Source organism: Mastigoproctus giganteus, chromosome 9, assembly GCF_048544385.1.
Source record: "Mastigoproctus giganteus isolate SK-2022 chromosome 9, ASM4854438v1, whole genome shotgun sequence".
Lineage (NCBI taxonomy): Eukaryota > Metazoa > Arthropoda > Arachnida > Uropygi > Thelyphonidae > Mastigoproctus > Mastigoproctus giganteus.
In genome coordinates this window covers 130,607,931-130,630,920 of record NC_143583.1, presented here as the reverse complement: position 1 = coordinate 130,630,920, position 22,990 = coordinate 130,607,931, and the positions used below count along the sequence as shown (strand labels likewise).

The 22,990-nt window shown below is 36.7% G+C and overlaps 1 protein-coding gene across 1 annotated transcript in view; it reads left to right on the top strand.

Annotated features, from left to right (window-relative positions):
• The window catches only part of LOC150080733 (peptidyl-prolyl cis-trans isomerase D-like), a 154,840-nt gene that overhangs the window by 104,950 nt on the left and 26,900 nt on the right, over positions 1 to 22,990 (top strand). The window contains exon 9 of the mRNA XM_090381783.1: positions 18,103 to 18,189. Coding sequence (XP_090237909.1) covers positions 18,103 to 18,189 — 87 coding nt within the window. The remainder of the gene's footprint in view (positions 1 to 18,102; positions 18,190 to 22,990) is intronic.

Genomic DNA, 22,990 nt, shown 5'->3' with positions numbered 1-22,990 from the left:
GTTGGTTGCAACATTAAGTTCTCCATCATTTTCTTTCCTTAGGCTGCAATAAAGATTTTCTCTCTCTCTCTCTCTCTCTCTCTCTCTCATTCAGTGGAATTTCTCCTGAGTCCAGTGATGCTCTCATAATTAACCTTAATGGTTTAATGCATTCTCTTGCTGCCTCCCTCAGAATTACTGGATATATGCCATCAAATTCGGGGGGCTTATTTGCCTTTAGGCTTGAAAGTTCTTATAATAAATAATAAAAAATTTTGAAATTGCTAGTTTCATGCTTCCCAGCATCATTTGCAGTTTCCTCTCGCTATGTAGGACCTTTATTCTGTAAGTATTGAAGTAAAGTACCTGTTCAATTCATGTGTAGCATCAGCTGGGTTATCTAAGACCTTCCTGCACCTATTACACAAAGGTCCAATCTGGTTTCTTCTTCTCTTCTTTGTATTTACATACATGAAAAATTCTTTGTACTCATTCTTTGCTCTCTTAGCCAGTGATTTCTCATAATCTGCCTTTGCCAACTAAACCCTTTCCGTGGTGCTATCACAGATCAACATATAGCTTCCATAGGCTTCAGCACTTTTTGTATCTCTGTTTGTTTTTTTGTTTGTTTGTTTTGGGATTTATTGGGCGCATCGGCAACTATGACCATAGTGCGCCATACATATGGTAACTATGCATGCCATTTCTTCTCAAATAGAGAAAATGGAAAAAAGGAACCCGAAAGTAATTTTTTTTAGCTAACTAAAGGAGGTGATATACTTCAATCATCTTGAGAAAGTTATAAATGCTTGAGACATTTGTTTCATCGTTTAAAAGTGATGTAAGTGTAGGATCTTTTGTTGTGGCTGAAGTGCAAAGATTCTGGCGTTCTCTTGTATATTTTGTGCATTCAACAAGAATGTGTTTCACTGAGAGCATTGTATTACAGTGATGACATTGAGGGGGTATCTCTCCTCTTAAAAGATAACCATGAGTGATATTTGTGTGACTTATTCGCAGACGAGCCAATATTACCTCCTGATGTCGGAGTGAACTAAAGCTGGAAGGCCATCGCTCAAGGTTTGGCTTGATACTTCAAAGTTTATTATTAGGTTGATTTTCCCATGATAACTGCCATTGGCACATGCATTTTTCCTGGATTATTGGTCGATAGTCTTGATGAGGCACTTTCCACTTGTATCTCTGTAACTGTCCCATGTCATCTTTCTTGCTGTATTAGACTGACTAGCTTAATGCATATATATATGTGTGTGCATTAAAGAATGCCATGATTATAGCTTTATTAAAGTTATGCCATAATCGAAATGTATTTGCAGTCTCTGTGCTATTTCCCCAGTTGATAGAGCTGATGGAGCACTTCAAGCTGTCATAATCTCCTTCCTGAAATTAAAACCCATCCATTCGTTTGCCTTTAACAACTGCTATCTCTACCCTCGTCACCCAACTTAAAACTCCATGATCACTCCCTGCTAATGGTTTCTGTACTGTCAACCCTGTGATGTCATCTGGTTTGCGGGTGATGATCAGGTCTAGAATATTACTGTCCTTGGTACTTTCTCTAATATGGTGATACAAATAGCAATGTTAGCATTTAGAAGGAAAGAGAGGAATTGCATTGGTTCACTGGATATGAATGGTATAATGTTAACGATCCTGTATGGTTGCTAATAAACTGAATACATATTTTGCACCTACATTCATACATGAAGGTTTTAGAGATTGGACTAGTAGAACTCTTTTTAATACTGGGCAACGATCGGGTCTAAATATTCTTTCCCTGAGTATTTCTCTAACATGCTAAACAACAGTTATCTAGTTGATTTAAAAATTTTGTTCCCATGGTGAGTTTCCCTCCTACTTGCTCCAATGATGTAGGAACAAAATATGTTACAAATTGAAATTACCCATAATAAGATGCTCACACTTGCTAACCCATTCCATTTGCATGTAGCAGCTCTCATCATTCCCTTCACAATCTTCTGGTCTGCAGATTATTCCTACTGTCATTGTACTTTTGCTTTCAACTATCATGCACCACACAGATTCTATACTAGCATGCCTAACTTCTGAATCTGAGAAAGCTTTTATTGTGGTTAAGTTGTGTTTGATAAGAAGCATGGCCTCACCATGCCTTCTATCTTCCGTGCTCTTCCATTGTATGTACCATAGTTAAATTCATCATTATTCCCTATTTCTGGATGGTACCACATTTTTGTTATCCCTATTATGTCAGTATTAGTCTGAATTCACTCATTTTGTTCACAGCACTTTTGACATTACTGTATACACAGTTAAGACTAAGTGTTCTTGTATAGTTTACTACCCTGATAAAACCCATGAAGTTATTAAGCTTGTTTCCTTAGCTTGACCTTCTGGCCCATTTTAAATGCCAGTATCCTCCAAATATCTTGCCAATTTCAGCTGTTGTGGCAAGAAACAAGAATTCTCGAAATGTGTGCAAGCATTACTTCGATCCATATCAGCAAATAAATTCGTATCAATATTATCCCTGTCCCCTTCCCAACTAGAATCTGATCCTTACTGTATCCTCAATGATACTGGCAAAAAACTTTGCACCACCTTTGTTCTGATGAATCTCATCTCTGCAAAATCAATTCCTTCTACCTACAAGTGCAGGCCATACTAATAAAAAATTCCTCCCACCCCCAGATGTCTTGGAGGGTCCCTCAGGTTGAGTTAATCTACAAGGCTTTCAGCTTATAGTCCCTCCTTTTGTGTCTGGGCAGAATTGCAGACAGACACAGACACATTCTAATTGTGTCTGTGTTACAACATTTTTTTGCATAGTCCTATATTTATCCAGTAAATTGTCAACTCATGTGTACTTATCATCATCAGTGCCCACATAAATAGTAATGTTCTCTTTACTCCCCTTTAAATCTGACAATCTATCAGTAATATCATGTTCTCAAATGATGTGGATGCAATGTTTTTTCTCTGTCATTTGGAATTTCTTAAGGAAGCTCATAGTCAGCATCATTCTTCTCTGGGCACCTCCGTAGCCAGGTGGGCAGGAGCAGCATTGGGTAGCACACGCTTCTTGATTAGACCGGGGTTCGAGCCCGTGACCACCAAATACGGAGGATGCGGAAAGGTCAGGGATGACCACCGCATATTCCCGGAGCAATATGGCCTTAGTTGCTAATGCTCCTAAAACATCAAATAACAAAACAAACAAACATTCTTCTCTGCTTTATTACGGCAGAACCTCATCCTTGGGACACAGCACATATGAGATTTTTAAAAATTTTGGTTATTTGCAGGCTATGCATATAGCCCATGTATTCAGGGATAATTCATTATTTTCATTAGCTCTAATTCTTGTAATTTCTGTAGAACAATAACTGCCAGCACTAGGACATAACGTTAAACAAAGAGTACTACTAGATTGGTCCAATGAGTAACATATTCCCTTAAGAAATAAATTTTGTGGGTTTGAATGCTTCCTATGATATGGGTGTTGAGACTGTACAATAATTTTCAATATGTAGAATAAATAATGCAATATAATTGAGTTGCCTTAAAAACTAAATACATTATAGATACTACACTGTGAACTGGTATTGAATGCTTCACAAAGTTAATGACTTTATATGTTGCAAATAATATAGTAACAATGACATTCAGTCTACATCTGATATCTAAGAAATACATAAAACAGAAAGAAATTGGTGTTTGGAAATATTATATTCCTTAATAGAACATAATGTTTTCTTCTCAGCTGCTACTCTCATTAGTACATCTGATATCTATTTGGGTCTAAACTGCTAACTTTAGTTGGTATAAAAAGCTTATTAGCTTCTATGATTACCTTCTTGAATGATTCACCTTTACAATTTTCAGTCAGTAATACATCAGTTGGTCCCACTGAAGGGAATTTAAAAACTGACTACATCTTTATGAACGCAAAATCTCTCTCTCTCTCTTAGGCGCCTCCGTAGCCATGTGGGCAAAAGCAGCAGTGCGTAGCACACGCCTCTTGATTAGACGGGTTCGAGCCCATGATCACCAAATACGAAGGATGCAGAAAGGTCAGGGAATGACCCCACCGCATATCCCCGGAGCAATATGGCCTTAGTTGCTAATGCTCCTAAAAACCAAATAACAACAACGCAAAATCTCCTCCTTTTATCCTTTGACAATAGTTTTATCTTTTAGGAGGCACCACACCAATTGATTATGATCACTGCCTACTAGTGATTCCTTCATCTGGATATTCTTAATCTATATAATATTGGTGTGAATACACCATAGATCACTCTTAAACGAAAAAAACTATGTTTTTAGTGTAAAAAGGGCATCATTTTTTCTGAATCTCATATTGTGCTCCTCCTTCACAACAAGTTGCCATATGTTGCACTATTTTGAATAAATAACACTTCTAAAAGAGAAGACTATTGTTACTTATTCTCAGCGAGCACCACCACCCAGATGGCACCCTTCTTAATGCATGAGGAGTCACTGATGATAATAATAGAATCAAGGGTATTGCTTTATCTCATTGCCTTTCTAACCTGCTGATGTAGAAAACAGTACTCCAATAAATCCAGAAAAGTTCTTCTACCTGTATGAGTGACCAATCTACAAGTTCCGGTCAATAGCTGAAAAGTTAAAATCCCCAATCATAAGATATTCTGATTTACTGGTCCAAACTCTTTGTCTATATATATATATATATATATATATATAGTTGTTTGTTTTCATCTCATTACAGTCATTTGGCCTATAACAGATGCCACTTAATCAAAAAATATGATTTGTTCACAGGAAATTCACAATTTGTATACAGTACAATTGTCCCCCCCCAGCTTGTATAGCACTCTGTACTTTTTGATACTGTCTTCCAGAATTGCATCATCTTTCCCAGGAATAGTGCTATTCATTGCAACTGGATTTCACAGTGCATGCCTTCAAAGGTGTGTTCTTTGTTCGCTGTTAAAAATAGACATTTAACTGATACTATAATTAACAAGAAAACATCCAAACTGGAAATGCTGCAAAGCATTCAGGTGCCTCCATAGCCAGGTGGGCAGGAGCAGCAGCGCGTAGCACATGCTTCTTGATTAGACCGGGGTTCAAGCCCGTGAGCCACCAAATACAGAGGATGCAGAAAGGTCAAGGAATGATGACCACTGCATATCCCCGGAGCAATATGGTCTTAGTTGCTAATGCTCCTAAAAACCAAATAACAACAACAGCAAAGCATTCAAAATTTATGATGAGAAACTTCCAAATTCTCTGTTTATTGCTCCAAAAGTTATTTTTTGTGCTCATGAGTAAATTACATCTCTGTAAATTACACCTGTGTCCACAGCTGTAAAACACAATGGTCATTCAGTGTTATAGGTTGAAAAAAGCACTTACTACACCATTTCTTTCTTTTTTTTTTTTTTTTTATGAAAACCCCAAACACGAAAGGTATCAAAACCTATAGTACTTAGTACCGTGCATGGGTTGAAGGAGAAATATGGGGGGGAGGGGTATACCGGAAACTTTGCTCTAGAGACTAAACATGGGTTTCACCACTTCAAGCCTCAAATAAGCAAAGTGGTGGTATTTCACCGGTCGATGAAAGTCATCTACCACCTGAAATATTCATATTCCAAAAATATACACTCTATACATACTCCTGCCCAGTGTTGGTGCTATGAGAAAGGGTGCTCTGCTCCACAGTTCTAACTAACTGAAGTGTTATTAATAAAACTTCTCTCTAAGAACTGTCTTTTCTGCTGCACACTATCCTGTAGCCGTGCTCAGCAGTGCTGTTTTCAGTGTAGGTTTGGTTTTATATTGTTTATGTGCATTTTGTGTCCATGTGATTGATTTTAGTTTATCGTGTAAGTAGTTTCAGCTTTGAAGGGATCAAGTGATATTAACACAGAGAAAGTGAAAAGGATTGGAAATTAGCATTAGCATTAGCATTAGTAGAGGCATTTGATGCAAGAAAGCAAGCTTATGCAGCATCAGCCAAAAAAAAAAAAAAAAAAAAAAAAAAAAGTAACATAAATAAATAAAAATAACCACTTTTACTTCACCCCTCTGTTCGTTCGAAATACCTGTCCAGCTGAGCCTTAAACTTATTTAGGCTATCAACTTCCACGACAAGGGATGGAAGTCTGTTCCACCCACCAACCACCCGCTGGCTAAAGGCAAATTTCCGCACATCTATCCTACATCTGTCTTTCCTCAATTTGAATTTATGCCCTCTCAGGTGATTTTTCTGAGCTAGAGGAAGAATCCCATCAGCATTGAGCATGCTCAAACCATTCAAGGCTTTGTACACCTCTATCAGATCACCCCGCTGGTGCCTAGTTTCCAGACACTGTAATTTGCAAAACTTAAGCCTTTCTTCGTAAGAGAACCCCTTTGTCCCATTCACCAATCTAGTTGCCCTTCTCTGTACTCGTTCCAGCAGCTCTACATCCTTCCTGAAATGAGGCCTCCAGGCCTGTATACAGTACTCTAGGTGTGGCCTGACCATTGCCTTATACAAGGGAATAATCACCTCCTTATCCCTGCTAGAAAAATTCCTATATATCATTGACAATACACCATGAGCTACTCTTGCAGCTCGTCTGCACTACTCAGAGAACTTCATATCTGCCTGCACCACCACCCCCAGGTCCCTTTCATTCTCTACCACTGTCAGTGTAGTACCACAGAGTTGATACGTTGCTCTGGGGTTGCTGTTTCCCATATGTAGTACTTTACATTTGTCTATGTTAAACTTCATTTGCCACCTCGAAGCCCATCTGCTCAATCTTTCCAAATCCTGTTGCAGCAGCATAGTGTCAGTAGTGTCCTTGACAACCCTGCCAACCTTCGTATCGTCTGCAAACTTGGACATTAAGCCTGATATACCATCATCAATATCATTTATAAATACAGAAAACAATAAAGGCCCCAATACTGAACCCTGAGGGACTCCACTAATAACATTAGTCCACGATGAGCAGTGTCCATTGATTACCACTCTCTGTCTTCTCCCCCTCAACCACCCCTTTATCCATAGCAGCAACTTGCCTCCAATGCCACACTGCTCCAATTTGTGCAGCAGTCTTCCATGTGCAACAGTATCAAAAGCCTTTCTAAGATCCAAGTATATAATATCAAAGTTATTCCCTGCATCCAGTTCTTTTGTGACTGCATCATAGTATCCAATCAAATTGGTCAGGCAAGACTTCCCCTTAACAAAACCATGCTGTGTCCTAGCTATAACTGAAGTCTTGTCTAGATGATCCTGCAGTGCTTCTTTCACCAGTGCCTCCATTAATTTTCCGGGAACAGAAGTTAAACTCACAGGTCTATAATTACTTGTGTCAGCCTTTGATCCCCCTTTGTGAATTGGGGTCACATTTGCACATCTCCAGTCAATGGGTACCTCCCCTGAGTCCAAGGAAGCTCTCATAATTATGGCTAAGGGTTTGCTTACCTCCTTTGCTGCCTCCTTTAATATAACTGGATAGATCCCATCCACCCCAGGTGCCTTTCTTGTGTTTATCTTCAACAATTTCTCCTCCACTTTGCTCTCAGTTATTACAAGATTCTCTAGCTTACTGCTAGAGTTGAATACACCTCTGGCATTCCCCTCGCTGAATAACTCCTCATTTGTGAATGTCGATGCAAAATATTCATTTAGTTTGTTAGCTACCCGAGCAGGGTCATCAACAGTTGACCCATCGATCTCAAGTGGACCAATCTGATTCATCCCCTTCCTTCTAGAGTTTACATAAGTAAAGAACTCTTTGCTGTTTTTCTTCGCATCCCTTGCCAAGGATCTCTCGTAATCTGCCTTCGCCTGCCTAACCTCCTTTGTAACTTGGTTACAGATCAACTTGTATCTATCATAGGCGTCCGTGTCACGTGTTAATTTGTATGTATCCCATGCATTTTTCTTCTCTGCCATATGCCTCATTAGTTCATCTGACAACCATTTAGGCCTAAACCTTGAACAATATTTCTTAGTTGGTATGTAAAGCCTAGTAGCTTCCACGATAAGTTCTTTGAATGCTTCCCATTTTGAATTTGCTGTTGGCAATATCATCAGTTGATCCCACTGTATAGAATTTAAATACTGTCTCAGTCCATTGTAGTCGCCTTTACGAAAGCAATACCCCTTCCCTTTACCCCTAATGGTAGTTACCTCTTTGAGTAACTCCCACTTTACAAATAAAGTTCAGTTTACAAATAAAAGTAAACTGAACATTCTAAAACGACTGGATTTTGAGAGGGTGCTAGATTTACACTACATTTAGTGGTTTTGAACATTAATTTAATTTTGTGAAATTACAGTATTGCAGCTGTTATTGTAAATGTAAATATAGTATACAGGGTGTTTCAAAAGTGATGATCAATAATTTAAAGGTGAACTGTACAGCCTACAATATGCACAAAAAAAGCCTAATAAACATGGGTCCTTAAGTGAATCGTTTTCGAGATATTGCACATTTCTAGTTTGGATCTACCACTGACTTTTGTTTAGGTTAGGTTATGCTCATTCTCTCTCTTTCCCCTTTCTCAATGCTCTGAGACGTAGCAGGCATACTTGTCAAAGGATAGTCAACATGGAAAGAGGTTAGGGCAACAAAGAGTATGTGGACATGCACTTCACGTATGGTAAAGCCAACGGCAGTGCACTTGAGGCTGCATCACATTTGTACCGAGAAGCATTTCCCTGCAGAAGGCAGCCCAACAGGCACACATTCATCAGGGTACATCAATGCCTTAGAGAACATGGGTGCTTCGCACATGGAGTACAAACAGGGAGGCCCAGAAGCACAACATGATGTTAAGAAAAGGGTGTTAGAAAGAATATGACCTCCATGATAGAACCCACTACCTGGGCCGAAGCCCATCCGTGGCTAATTTCTAAAATGGGATATTAAGTCTTAACTTGAATTCTCATTGTTAATTAATTAATTAAAAACGACAAAAAACAAACTAATAACACGTTGACACTTAGCCTCATGCAAGAAAAATTCATATAGAATCAATTCTATCGATCTTAATGGCACGAGTTTCCATCCCTGCCACTGGGAGGCGTGCCACCACTATCTAGCATTCCTTTCCTTCTTGTGAAAACCCTTTTAACAAAATTATTAAAGTAAGTAAAAAAGCGCTTATCACTGAACATGATATGGAGGATCTCTCTCTCCAGGAAGCCAATAGAAAGTTCTAACTCATTTCTTATATCATCATATATACAACATTTTAACATCACATACTCGGAAGTCTCCATTTCCCCGCATAAGCACAGTCCACTATCTCTAAGACCAAGTTGACACAATTTCGATGCTAAACCATGCCCAGTCATTAAGAACATAGCGTCTAATCCAAATTGTAACCATACTTTCTTTCTTGGTTCAACTATGTCAATTCTTGGTAAAAATAAAAATCTCTGCCTTCCTTTATCAGACCTCTCCCAGTTTTCTTGCCACATTACTCTTATTTCCTCCAAGAACCTTTTCTTCTCAGATTTTACATCTTCTTTAGAATATTCCCTATTCTCCTCCGGACATGCACTTATGCCAAGGACCATTTTCCTTATATTTCGGTTATTACAATATACCAAACCTGCTATTAAGATTTCATACTGTACAGGCATTCTTCCTGATACCACCTGCAAGGCCTCAGTTGACACTGTCCGACATGCCCTTGTAACCCCTAACAAAGCAAACCTTTGTGCCTGTGTTAGGTATTTTTGAATTAATACTTTATCTACCCTCTGCACCCAGGCTCCAGCACCATAACATACTATTGGCACAAATAAGCATTCATATAGTGCGTTAAGGGCTCTACCCTTAATGCCCCATTCTTTCCTAATTACTCGCCGGAGCTTGGCATACAGAGTTCTTATCTTAGTATTTAAATATTTAACATGTTCTGTATAAAACAGACGTTCCTCAATCATCAAACCCAAATACTTTGTCACTCTGGCATATCGGACAGCCTCCCCATTTAGCCTCACAGTGGGAGCTCTATTCCTACTCAATCTACCCTTTAACAACATCTGGACAGTCTTTTCTTTTGATATCCGAAGCTTATGTTCTATTGTCCACTTATCCAATTCCATTAAGACTTCCTCTGCCTTACTCTCTAAATATGATCTAGTATTCCCTTGAATTAAGATAACTAAGTCATCTGCGTATGCAATTCTTGTTACACCAGTTAATTCCGAATTCAGATACTCATCAAACACCATATTCCACACAAAGGGGCCTATCACCGAGCCCTGAGGACAACCTCTAGTAATTCTTTTTTGGACCTGATTATATCTATTTCTAACAACTACTTCTCTATCCCAAAAATAATCTTCAAAAACATTATATAAAGTAGTATTACATATTTTCTTAATCCTAGACAGGATGCTCCTCCAGCAGAGATGGTCAAATGCCCCTTTAAAATCCACAAAGATTCCTAATACATATCTTTCACAACTTATTGCTACAGTCTGCATCAATTTATAAATAGCATCTTCAGTCGAAACTCCTTTTTTGAAACCATATTGGCTAACTGAAGTCATATTTTTATATTCTTCCTTCATCATTAGACGATTAATGCAAATCCTTTCATATGTCTTTCCAATAACTGATAAAAGAGCTATGGGCCTATACGATTTAGTTTCATTTAACATCCTATCTAAACCTTTGATTAATAACTTAATATGAGCACTTTTCCACTCCACCGGAAAAGCACCCTCTTCCAGGCATTTATTAAACATATCATTATACAATTCAGGAACCATATTATATGTCCTTTTTAACACTGATACTTCAATTCTATCAAGGCCCGGCGACCTGCCTTCCTTTGCCTGGAATACTGCTTGTTCTATTTCATATGATGAAAATCTTTTTTCTTGTGTAACTTCACCTCTCTGACTTCTCATTTCACTTAGATCATATTCATCATCTTCCGGAAAGAGATCCTCCAATATCTTGCCCACGGAATCCTCCCAATTTAACGTTTGCACGCACCCCTCACCAATGGTACAGGTAATCTCTGAGAAATCTTTTTTGTTAGTAATAATTCTAAATATAGAATTCCAGGGATCTCTGGATCCCTGCTCGCTCACATACTTTTTCCACATTGACTCTTTAGTTTTACTGACAGCCTTTACATAACTTTTCCTATTATTCTTATACAATTCTTTATATACAATACATAATTCTGCATCACCACATCTTCTAGCGTGCTGAAATTTTCTTCTACTATCAAAAGTTAATTTCCTTAAACTGACTAGTTCTGCATTCCACCAAAACACTTTCCTATTTACACTATGTCTCATTTTCATACTTTTGGCACAAGCCTTATTTAATATCAGAGTAAGTTGTTTAACATACTGATTAGATGTCATATTATTCCAATCTATTTCATGGACACACGTCAAAAATACCTCATCAAACTTAGGCCACGCCGCACCTTTATCAAAATATCTATCCATATCATTATAACGTATTCTTATACAATCATCATTATTATAATCAAAAGAGATGCAATTGTGATCACTAGTTGTATAATTTTCATGGACTTGCCAATTTTTAATTTTTTTTCCACAATTGCATTTGTTGCCATAGTCAAATCTATATATGACTGCCCATGCACCGTGGAATAAGTCGGAACATGACCAGCAGTATTTATTACTTCCATCACTGAGGTAGCCAAGAACTCCTCTAGCAGATGACCCCTATCATCGGATACCTGACCACCCCAGAGCGGAGAACAGGCATTAGAATCCATTGCAACAATCACTTTGCAAGAACCAATCATGCTATACATTTTATCAAGATATTCAAGATATTCTTCTATACCAGCAGATGGTTGACAGTATATGGTAACAACATATAACTTTCCAAAACTCCCTTGTAATTCACAACACAAGTAATTTTCATTACTTAAAACCAACACCTTAGTAACCACAATATCCTTATCTTTAACTACAATTGCGGTCTTTGGATTTTTTCCACAAGAAATTATCCTATATCTCAATGGGTAACCTACCACTTTCCCATTTAGCACGTACGGTTCCTGCAAAAGTGAAACAGAAATATCCTTTTCTTCCATAATTTTGTTTACCTGTAGTGCAACGGCCTTAGCTTTTTGTGCATTAAGTTGTAATAATTTTAAGCCTTTACCCATAAACAATTTTCTTTTTATAAATTTCCATAGCTTTTTGATACTCTGGGCATTTCTTATCCACAGCTGCATGAGCAGAACTTTCATTTTTGTCTTTACAATTGCAACATACAGGCAATACTCCACGATTTGGACAATCTTTATATACATGTCCATTTGAACAATGACCACACCTTGCATCCCTTCTACAGTATTTTGCAACGTAACCATAAGCCAGACATCTGTAACATTGAGTTACAGAGTAAATTTCCTTATATCTATGTGCCATCCATCTAATAAACAATCTGCTCTTATCTTTTAAAATTTTCCACAGTTTTGGTGTAATCTGCAAAACCCAGTTATTTAACTGCGTATTTTTGTTCTTATTGACAGTAAGAATTTCAACACAGCTCTTAAACTCTACTTCACCAGTATTACATTCTTTAAAGTTTTTATACCATAACTGTTGCATTAATTCATCCTTTTCTATTTCCTGTTCAACATCAAAAAGAACTATTTTCGGATGAATCGGTCTTGGAATTATATATTTCAGACCCAAGTACTGAATCTTGGAACACGCCTTTAGTTTTGCTAGATCATCATTTGTTTCCGCTTCCACCAGCACGCCCCTATCTCTTATAGGTTTTAAATTCCTAACTTTTACATTTGACAGCATCGGTCTAACCTGATTTAAAATATCTGTTTTTATTTCTTCACTTGTTTTATACTTTTCTGTCACCGCTTTAATAATCATTATCTTTGGCACAGCATCTTGAATATTACTTTTAACTACAGAAGAATAGCTTTGTTTATCCTGTTTTTCTTTATTTTTTAATCTATCCTTTAAGATATTATTTTTCAAATACACTTCACTTCCTGTGCCTTCTTCTCCAGTTTATCCCACTTGTCCAAAATAATTCGTATGGCAGCATGTGGAATTTTACTCTGTGCATCCCACAAATACGTCTGTAATTCTTTTCTTGCATTTCGAATATAATCAAAACTTTCTAATTCTAATTTATCTCCGATACTTTCTTCTTTACGCTTTCTTTTCTTCCTTTTCTCACCATCACTCAATTCTGTCCTTTCATGAACTTTTTTAGTTTTCACTTTCTTTTTAGAATGTTTCTGGGTTTCCTGTACTGTCTCTGGTAACGATGATGACCTAGTCTTAACTGGAGTTCTTTGCAACGTCTTTCCACAAAAAAGATCTATTTCTGTCAGTTCTTGGGCCTGTGACAACACTTCCATTCCTATCTCATGCTGTTCATCTTCTGTCATGTCACTCACGGCTGTCAGCAATTCCTTGTCTTCTAGAGATATCAAATCTTCTTCACTTGATGAAGACATTAGTATATACTAAAACTACACTATTTACAACTAAAAACTGAGAATCAAAACAAGATAATCAGTAAATATTTACAATATATACACAAGTTGTGAGCGAACAGAGAGCCGTTAATCCAGTTGCCAAAATGGAATATTAAAATTACACTTAGAAAATCTATTCAATAAGTGTGTCTAAAAACGCTTCGCCCAAGTTAAACAGACGAAGGTCCCAGAGGCCAGTCCACTTAACAATGTTAGTGCCTTACCAAGGCAATTTCGAATGCTCAACGGCACGGAAATGCTCACTTAACTGCCAAAATAAGGGCACAGAAATGCTCTAATACACCTCAAGAGGAGAAAATTTTAAAAGCCTCCTCTTGAGTGAACTAAACAAATTAACAAGAAACTCTACTCCCTTTTTTGGCTCAACTTAGCCAGGCAGGGGATTCACCCCTACCTGCCCACCCCAGACCACGAGGAGGTGTGAGCCAGACGCTAGCTTTCAGCCTCAGACAATATATACACAAGTGATCTCGCACGAGTGTTTAGCACTTTACTATACAGTAAATTTCAACAATTGCCCAAGCGTCGCCTCCGGGGCTGTTAGAAAGAATAGAACAAAATCCAGGAATTTCGACAAGGAGGGTTTTTCGGTAAGAATGTGTACTGAGTCATAGCAGTGTGTGGCGAATTTTACATAGCCAATTACTTAGATAGTATGAATCAGAGCTGTAATACTCAATACATTCTACATTGATATTAATATCTGTAAAATAATAAGAGGAGTTTACTTCAATATAGTAAGTAGAACACTTCCGTATGATACTCTCCAGAAATTAAAACGAAAAAATCAAAAACTTACATTAGAGTAAAAAATAAATAATTAAAAACCAATTTAACACAATTCAAATCAATTTAATGCAATTAAAAATTAAAACAAATCTAATGAAAATATTCAAAACGATTTTCCTTCCTGAAGCTGACAATGCTTTTCGACCATATGTCGTGATCACAGGAATGAAAATTACCGAATAGGGTTGAACCTGAAACTTAAATAGTGATTATTTATCTTCGCGCATGTGCATAAAGGTCCACGCATTGGAGATCAAATATGGCTGCTGAACATTAACAGACTTCTCGTAATTTAATTTCTACGGTTTCTGCAATTAATATTCACATATAATTACATTGAACATTAAGAAATTTTGGCCTTGTTAAATAAAAAAAGTATGTTTTTCGTTAATGGCATGAAAGGCTAATTCTGACGCTGCTGAGCGAGAAGCACGAACTTAGGCTTCATGTTGATTTACACGAATATTCAGAGAAAATCGCATTGAACCTTGGTAAGATGAGTTGCAATCACCGCAAGAAATGTTGTATACCAGATCTTTAATTTGTGTTGCGAACGTGGAAAGAACCAAGCGATTGTTCAGTATAGTGTGTAATTTTCGTATTGGCCTGGCCACAATTTTAAATTCGGTATCTTTAAAGAATCTGTTAAGCTGTTTGTGCCACTGTTCAACATATGAGACAGAAATAAAGTATTTTTTGATATTACTATTGTTGGTTGGTGTAGTATTTTGTATCCTATCCTTAGCCTGTACCCTAATTCGGTTTATTGTGGCAAGGGGATAACCCCTGTTTAAGAACCTGCTAGTTAATATTTGTATTTCTGAGCCCAAAGCAGATTCCGTCGTTGAATATTTATAGGCATTTAGGAATTGATTAAAGATAATCGATCTTTTGTAGGTGAATGGGTGATAGCTATTATAATGTAGAAATATACCGGTGTTTGTAGGTTTTCGATAGATGCTAAATTGGATTTTATTCGAGTCCTGAGTAAACGTGAATAGAAAGTTTAATGATTTTGTATCCATATCCTTCCTTTCCAATGTAAATTTGAGTCTAGAATGAATATTATTAAACGAATGTAAAATGTCTTGGATAGTACTACTATCAGTAATAACTAGAACATCGTCTAAATACCTCCCATAGTATATGATATGGGGTCGAAAAGGTGTCAAATGTATAAGCTCAATCGTTGAGAGATAGATCTCTGACATTAAGCCGCTCAGGCTCAAACCCATTGGCAATTCAAAAATTTGTTTGTACACCTTGTCTCAAAAGGTGATATAGTTGGCCTCAACTAACAGTTTAATTAAGTGAAACATTTCCTTAATAGGTAGCTTCGTATAATTAATTGGTGTCGAGTTTTTATTTAACATATCCCAAATAATATCTGATGTGTATTCAATGTTTACATTCGTATATAACGAGGTAATATCTGGTGAGAATAAATTGTCATTGTCGCCAAGTCTGCAGTCTTTAAGATTATTAAATAATGTATTGTAGTTCTTAATCCCAAATTGTATTACCTGTCTAAAGGGTTTTATAATGCTGTATACATGTGTGGCTAAGGATGAAAATGCCGAGTTCCTGTAGGAAACAATAGGCCGAATAGGAAATCCAATCTTGTGTAATTTTACCTGACCAAAAAGTGCAGGAATATTGTATGTTCTGGCCTTCAATTCCTTTAACTGGGACATAGTAATGTAGTCATTTTTTCGATACGTGGTTAACGTTTTATTGTATTGATTGACCAAATTGGTAAACAGTGCCGGGTCTACTTCAAGATAAGTGGAGGTATCTGAAACAACTGAATCTAACTTATTAATATAATCAGGTTTATCTTGTATTACCACTGTATCTCCTTTATCTGCCTGCTGTATAATAATATCCTTATTTCCCCGAAGTTCTCGTAAAGCTGAACTGTCATGTGTATTCAATTTAGGAAGTCGCGTTTCTTTTATGTTATTCACTACTTGGTTAACTTGTTCAATAAATAAATCTTTTTGTGGAACATTACAAAGTCCAAATTCAATATCAATTATGCATTGTTTTTTAGGTAGTTTTCGAGGTTTTAAATTATAATTTAGTCCTTTGGATAAAAGTGAAATCTGGTCCTGCGATAGCATACACGAGGAAAGATTTGTAACCTGTTGATATGTCGGTTCATTGAATGCTGCATGAGGGGTGTTCGTGAACTAGCTGACGTATTCTGTGGTAGTACATTGTGTGTCTGTGGGGTGGGGGGGTGTCACCCAACTCGTATGTACTTGGTCGTAAGCCCGCAACAATGTGTTAGAATTCACATGAACGTGTCTTGACCTATCCGATAATGTTTGCAATTTATTAACGTGTCTGTTTTTTATTTCTGAGGCCTGTGCTTCCCATCGCAAATCTATGGAGGTCTTCAGTACAGACCAATCGTTCGGATGTAAATAATTTTTGCAAGATGCATGGATCAAATGTGACAGCAGCACACTTCAGTAATTTGACAAGAAAGATACTGCTAACTTTAAAGTGTTTCAATATGAAATAATTAATATGCATGAATAGACTGAAAAAAACATTCGATTTTTATTTTTTTTATACCCAAACTTCTTCAATAACAAAACAAATAATTATACAGATTGCAAAAACACAATAAACGAGGAATTCGTAAATTGGCAGTGATGTCACTTTATAGCTTTTGTTTAAATTAGAAAAAAATGGCTCTTTATCCTAGGGTGCTTCAGTCAGAGGGTGAATCTTTTGATTCATAGTACTGTATATACACTTGCCTGCAAGAAATTTATCTATATATGTACGTAACATGAAAATTTTATAGCTGTAAGCTTTAAGTTTTGTAACAGTACTAACCAAGTCTTAGTTCATCCAGTGCTGTGCATATTTTGCAAAGCTAACTGCTGGTCTTCACATCTTTTCATTAAACCAAGTGGATAAGGAGTGAGATTTGTAAAGGGTATGCGGTTATGTATATAACTTAATTTTACATTTTTTTAAAATGAGAACAAGAAACAATAGTAACTTACCAGAAGAAATAGTTTTTTTCCCTCTCCTGCGGAAACTGTTTTGTACTGATTTTTTGTAAATATAAAATGATGTTTTTATGTTTATTTGATATTTATAATGAAAAGATCCATACAGAGTAAAAAAAAAAAAAAAAAGTGTGACACTTTACTGCTGTTTCAACAAAAACAATGCAGAGCAAAGATTTGCACATTGTGGACCCAAGGTATATTATTTTATAAATTCAAATAAATATCATAATCTCTATTGTTTTGCCCTTTATGGCAAGTCAACGTATAACTATCCACTAGCTCAGTGGTTTTCAACCGGGATGCCACGTAATTTGGGGTTAAGTTACTTAAACCTATTTTTAAATATTTATTTCATTATAAAAAAGTACATCCTTATAATTATATTATTATAATAACTATCATATATTTTTTTTAATATTACACACACACACAGAATCGGATCTAACAGCAGAAAACTGAGTAGGGGTGCCACAAAATAAAATAAATTACTTAAGGGTGCCATTATTAAAAAAAGGTTAAAAACTACTGCAGCTTCTAAGAAAAAAATGAAGTAAAATAAAATTAAATATTATTTAAAAAGAATAACCATCACAGTTCTGCTGTAAAAAATTTAACAGTAAATTTTTTTTAATAAATTACACAAAGTAATTTTGACATGTACAGCTTTTATTTACTCTAAAGTTAAATAACTGATCTAAAAAAATTAAGATTCTTAGAAGTTTAGCTAATGTATATAACTAGTAAATTTTATCTTTAGGCTTTAGATATCGAACCAAAAAATCCAAAAGCTCTGTTTCGGAGAGGACAAGCATTTCATGGTAAACGAGATTATGAAAGAAGTTTGGTATGTATTTCTTTTATTTAAAGTTTTCGTATTTAGATAAAAAGGAAGTGGGGTAAAGTCTAATGGAATGAATAAAACAATTTATGTAGCTATTATTCTCTCAGACATCTCCTAAACTAAAGCTAAATGAAATTTGTTAACAAAAGCATTTTTCTAAAAATAAAAATAAGTTAAACTTAATCTCATTAACACACTGTTTGTTGTGTGTGAGTCATTTTACCACTCCTTTTATTTTTTTATTTTGCAAGATCCATACAGACTTTACTAGAAAACTATTGTATTCACTCTGGACTACTTTACAGCTTACAAAGTTTGCAATATCTTGTATATGATTTCATGTGACTGCCAACAGATTAATGCAGCATCAGATAACATAAAGAACCTATTCATCAGAATACCAACAGTTCTTCTCCCTAAAGAAGACGGCTTCATGGCATCACATTCCTGTCCTGTTCATTGATGGTTTATGGAGATAATAAGTTCTTTTTGGCTGGTATGATAGCTTCTTTAAATGAACATGATTGACCCAAAAATTGCTTTAGTAATTTTTACAAGGCTGTTTTATCACGTTTTTATGAAGGTGATCTTCAAAATATTAGTCTTTCCTCAGGTCTAATTTTTTACATGTATTTTTACATTTAAATTTAGGCATCTCTGTAGCTAGGTGGGAAGGAGCAGCACTGCGTAGCACATGCTTCTTGATTAGACTGGGGTTCGAGCCCGTCACCACCAAATAATGAGGAAAGGTCAGGGAATGACCACTGCATATTCCCAGAACAATATGGCCTTAGTTGCTAATGCTCCTAAAAACTAAATAACAAACAAACAAACATTTAAATTTCTTTTTTTCTTTTAACTTTTTGTCCTATAACAGAACTTGTCAAAATCAAGACTCTTATATTCATATCTTAAATGAAAAATCTATTACATAATCCTTTCTGATGCACATGTAATAGGTAACTACATGTGTTACCAATTTTAATTACAATAATTCCTTTATCTCAGATTTAAAATGTAAACTATACAGTTCAAGGAGAGGAAAAAGTCACTATATGCTGTTAGAGCTCCTCTTTAGATTTAATTTCTTACATTGACTTGACTTCCTGCAGGTATCACACTTGGAACTAAGATGATTTCAACATATCTGAGTTTCAAATAATTAGTATTGTAATGTTAGAGTATGATGCAAGGGTGCCAAGTTTTTAATGCACTGGCCAAATAAAAAAAAAAATTATATACATATTCTTAGTTTCTTCCTCCTGTATAAATTAATCCAGCTAGCATTTAAATTTCCTGAAACCATCAGCCTCAGCTACCTATGGAGACAACTTATTCTGGTGATTAACAACTCACTGGTTAAGGGGGAACTTTCTACAATCCAATCTATAATTCTCCCCCTTCTTAGTATGAATTTATGAACCCTGGTTCTAATATTTACTACCATGAAAGTTTCACCATCATTCATTTTATTATCCTCTCTCAGAGCCTTATGAATATCATTGAGATCCATCTTTAAGGCACCTAGTTATCAAGCTCTGCAGCCTACATATTCAAATTCTCATCTCATAGACACTCGTTTGCTGATTTCACTATACATGTTGCCTGTTTTTGAACCTCTTCCAGAAGTTCAGTGGTGTGTATGTGTTTTTTTTTTTTTTTTTTTTTCCAATGCAGCCTTCGTACAATTTTTTTTTTTTTTTTTTTTTTTTATGAAAATCCCAAACACGAGAGGGTATTAGAACCTATAGTACTTAGTACCGTGCTTGGGTTGGAGATTGAGAAGACGAAAGAAGATATTTGTTGACATTAGACTTGAACTTCTGTAGACTGTAATTTTCCGGAAATACGTATGAAGGAAGGTTGAATGAATAAACGAGGAAGATGAAAAGTTGGTTCTGTGAGTTTGAAGTTAGACAGTAAATGGATGTTGGCTGGTAGCGGCACGTGTTCGGACTGTTTTGAAAGTGAGAGCGGGAATTATAGAAGCCAATTCAGAAGTATCTGTAGAAGAGGCATGCAGCAGAAACAGTACGTCTATGAGACAGCGAGTGGAGAGACTCTGTTAGAGAGGAGTCATTAATTAACCTAACTGCCCTCTCTGTATGGAATCTAGAAGCCTGAGAGAGGTTTTGGGGACAACACCCCAGATGTGGGAACAATATTCCATGGTAGCGTGGATTTGCGATTAGTACAGAGTGAACAGCTGTTTGGAATAGAAAGAGAGAGCGAAAGAGAAAACCAAGTTTTTTATATGCAGAGGAAGCAATATTTGTAATGTGCTTGTGCCAAGAGAGATTAGAAGTCAGGGTAATTCCCAAAAGAGATATATCATTTTGCCTAGAAATCGGGGTGTCACCAAAGATAAGCATAGGAGCAGAACAATCCTTTTTACAAAATATGGACAAGACTGAGTTTTAGAAGGATTGAAATCAACTAAGTTGTCTTTGCCCCACTGGAGAATTACCTGGAGATCAGCATTTAAGGCACCACCCCAGATGTGGGAACAATATTCCATGGCAGGACGGATTTGCAATTTATACAGAGTGAGCAGCTGTTTGGAAGAAAAGTAACGCCGAGTGCGAAAGAGAAAACCAAGTTTTTTAGATGCAGAGGAAGCAATATTTGTAATGTGCTTGTGCCAATAGAGATTAGAAGTCAGGGTAATCCCCAAAAGAGATATATCATTTTGCCTAGAAATCAGAGTGTCACTAAACATAAGCATAGGAGCAGAAGAATCCTTTTTGCGAGATATAAGACAAGACCGAGTTTTAGAAGGCTTGAAATCAGCTAAGTTGTCTTTGTACCACTGGAGAATTACCTGAAGATCAGCATTTAAGGAATTGGTAGCAGATTTTCGAGAAGTTGAAGCTGATTGAATAGGACAAGGTTTCTCAAAATGGAAAGTTGAATGCAATGTGCTATCATCGGCAAAACTATGGATAGGATTTCCAGTCAATGGAAGAAGGTCATTGATATACAAATGGAAAAGAGTGGAGGAAAGAACTGAACCTTGGGGGACACCGGCATTAGTGAAGAAGTTAGAAGACAGAGAGCCATCTACCATCACCCTCAGTGAGCGATCAGAGAGAAAACTGGATAACCAATTACTAAAAACAGTTGGCAAACCACAAGATGGAAGCTTGTTTAGAAGACCGTTATGCCAAACAAGATCAAAAGCCTTTGAGATGTCAAGAGCAACTGCTTGTGTGTTTCACCAAACTTTTCCATTGAATTTGTCCATAAATGGGTAACATAAGCCAGAATATCACCAGTGGATCGATACAGACAGAATACATACTGGCGATCGTTGATCAGACGGAAGGTTTATAGGTAGTTTAAGAGTTGCGGTTAATTGATTTCTCCATTACTTTAGAAAGAGTAGAAGTAATTGCAATGGACAATAATTGGATGGGAGGGATTTGTCAACCTTTTTAGGAACTGGCTGGATATGAGCAAATTTCCAAGCAGAAGGAAAAACACCTTTGGAATAAGAAAGTGAAAAAAGGCAGCAAAAAACTGGAGTAAGTTCAGAAGCACAGGTTTTGAGAACAAGTGGGGAAATACCATCAGGACCTGGAGCTTTCTTAGCATCAAGATTCATCAAAATCCTTCTGATATCCTTTTGACGGAAGACCACAGGAGTCATTGAATGGAGCGTGTTGGGAATGGTGGGAGGTGTTTTACCAAGATCGTTAATACAAGAGCTGGAAGAAAAATGGGATGCTAGCAGGTCAGCTTTATCCTTGGCTGAAGTGACAACAGAACCATCTGGTTTTGACAGAGTTGGGAGAAGAGATGGACAAAAGTTGTGACCAATAGCTTTGGCAAGAGACCAGAATGCTTGGCTACCATTAGGGCAAGAAGCAAGTTTTCTACTCTAAGCCTGTTCAAAATCTAGTTTGGACTGATTAATAACTGCTTTACAATTGTTGTGAACTTTGGTGTAGGCAGAAAATGAGACTGGAGAATTGGAAACAAGCCAATTACGATATGCAATGTTCTTCTCTTGAGCAACCTTAGCACATTTATTGGAAAACCAAGGTTTAGGTAAAGGACGAGATTTTAAAGTGGAGTGTAGAATAAAGGATTCCGTTCCTACAAGAATAATTCACTGACACGATCTGAGCAAACATTGACATCAGAAGTTTTGAAACAGTAATCCGACCAAGGAAAAGAGATCTCGCAGCTTATCCCATTTTGCATTCTTGTAATGCTAAACAATACAAGGTTGTGAATAGCCATTAGATAAAGGCTCCATTGGAGAAGAGACAATCACCAAGTTGTGATCTGAGGTGCCTAAAGGACCTCTCACTTCTACCGTGTACTTAGAAGGGTTGTTTGTGAGAAAAAGATCAAGCATGTTGGCTGTATGGTTAGGATTATCCCAGTATTCTTGTAGGTAAATGAACAATCTGTGCAAGGTCATTAGTAATTGCAAAAGCCTCAGCATCTCGACCAGCTGGGTCAGTGTGACTAGAAAATGGAAACCAGCTGGAGTTGTGAACATTAAAATTACCAAGGAAAATTACCTCACTGTTAGGAAAGTTGGACTGGAGAAAGTCAAGTTGCAAAGAGAGGAAGTGATTAGTGGAGTTGGGAGAACGGTAGAGACAACAGATGAATTTGACAGAATGAGGTAGAGATTTTAAGCCATACAAGATCAAAAAGAGATTCCAAATTACCAAGTCTCTGACACGGAATATCGGAATACGGACATATGCACAAGTACCACCTCTGAGGCGAAAGGAATCATACGGCGAATAATTTAGGCAACTGAGATGAGCAGTAGTTGTATCAACCG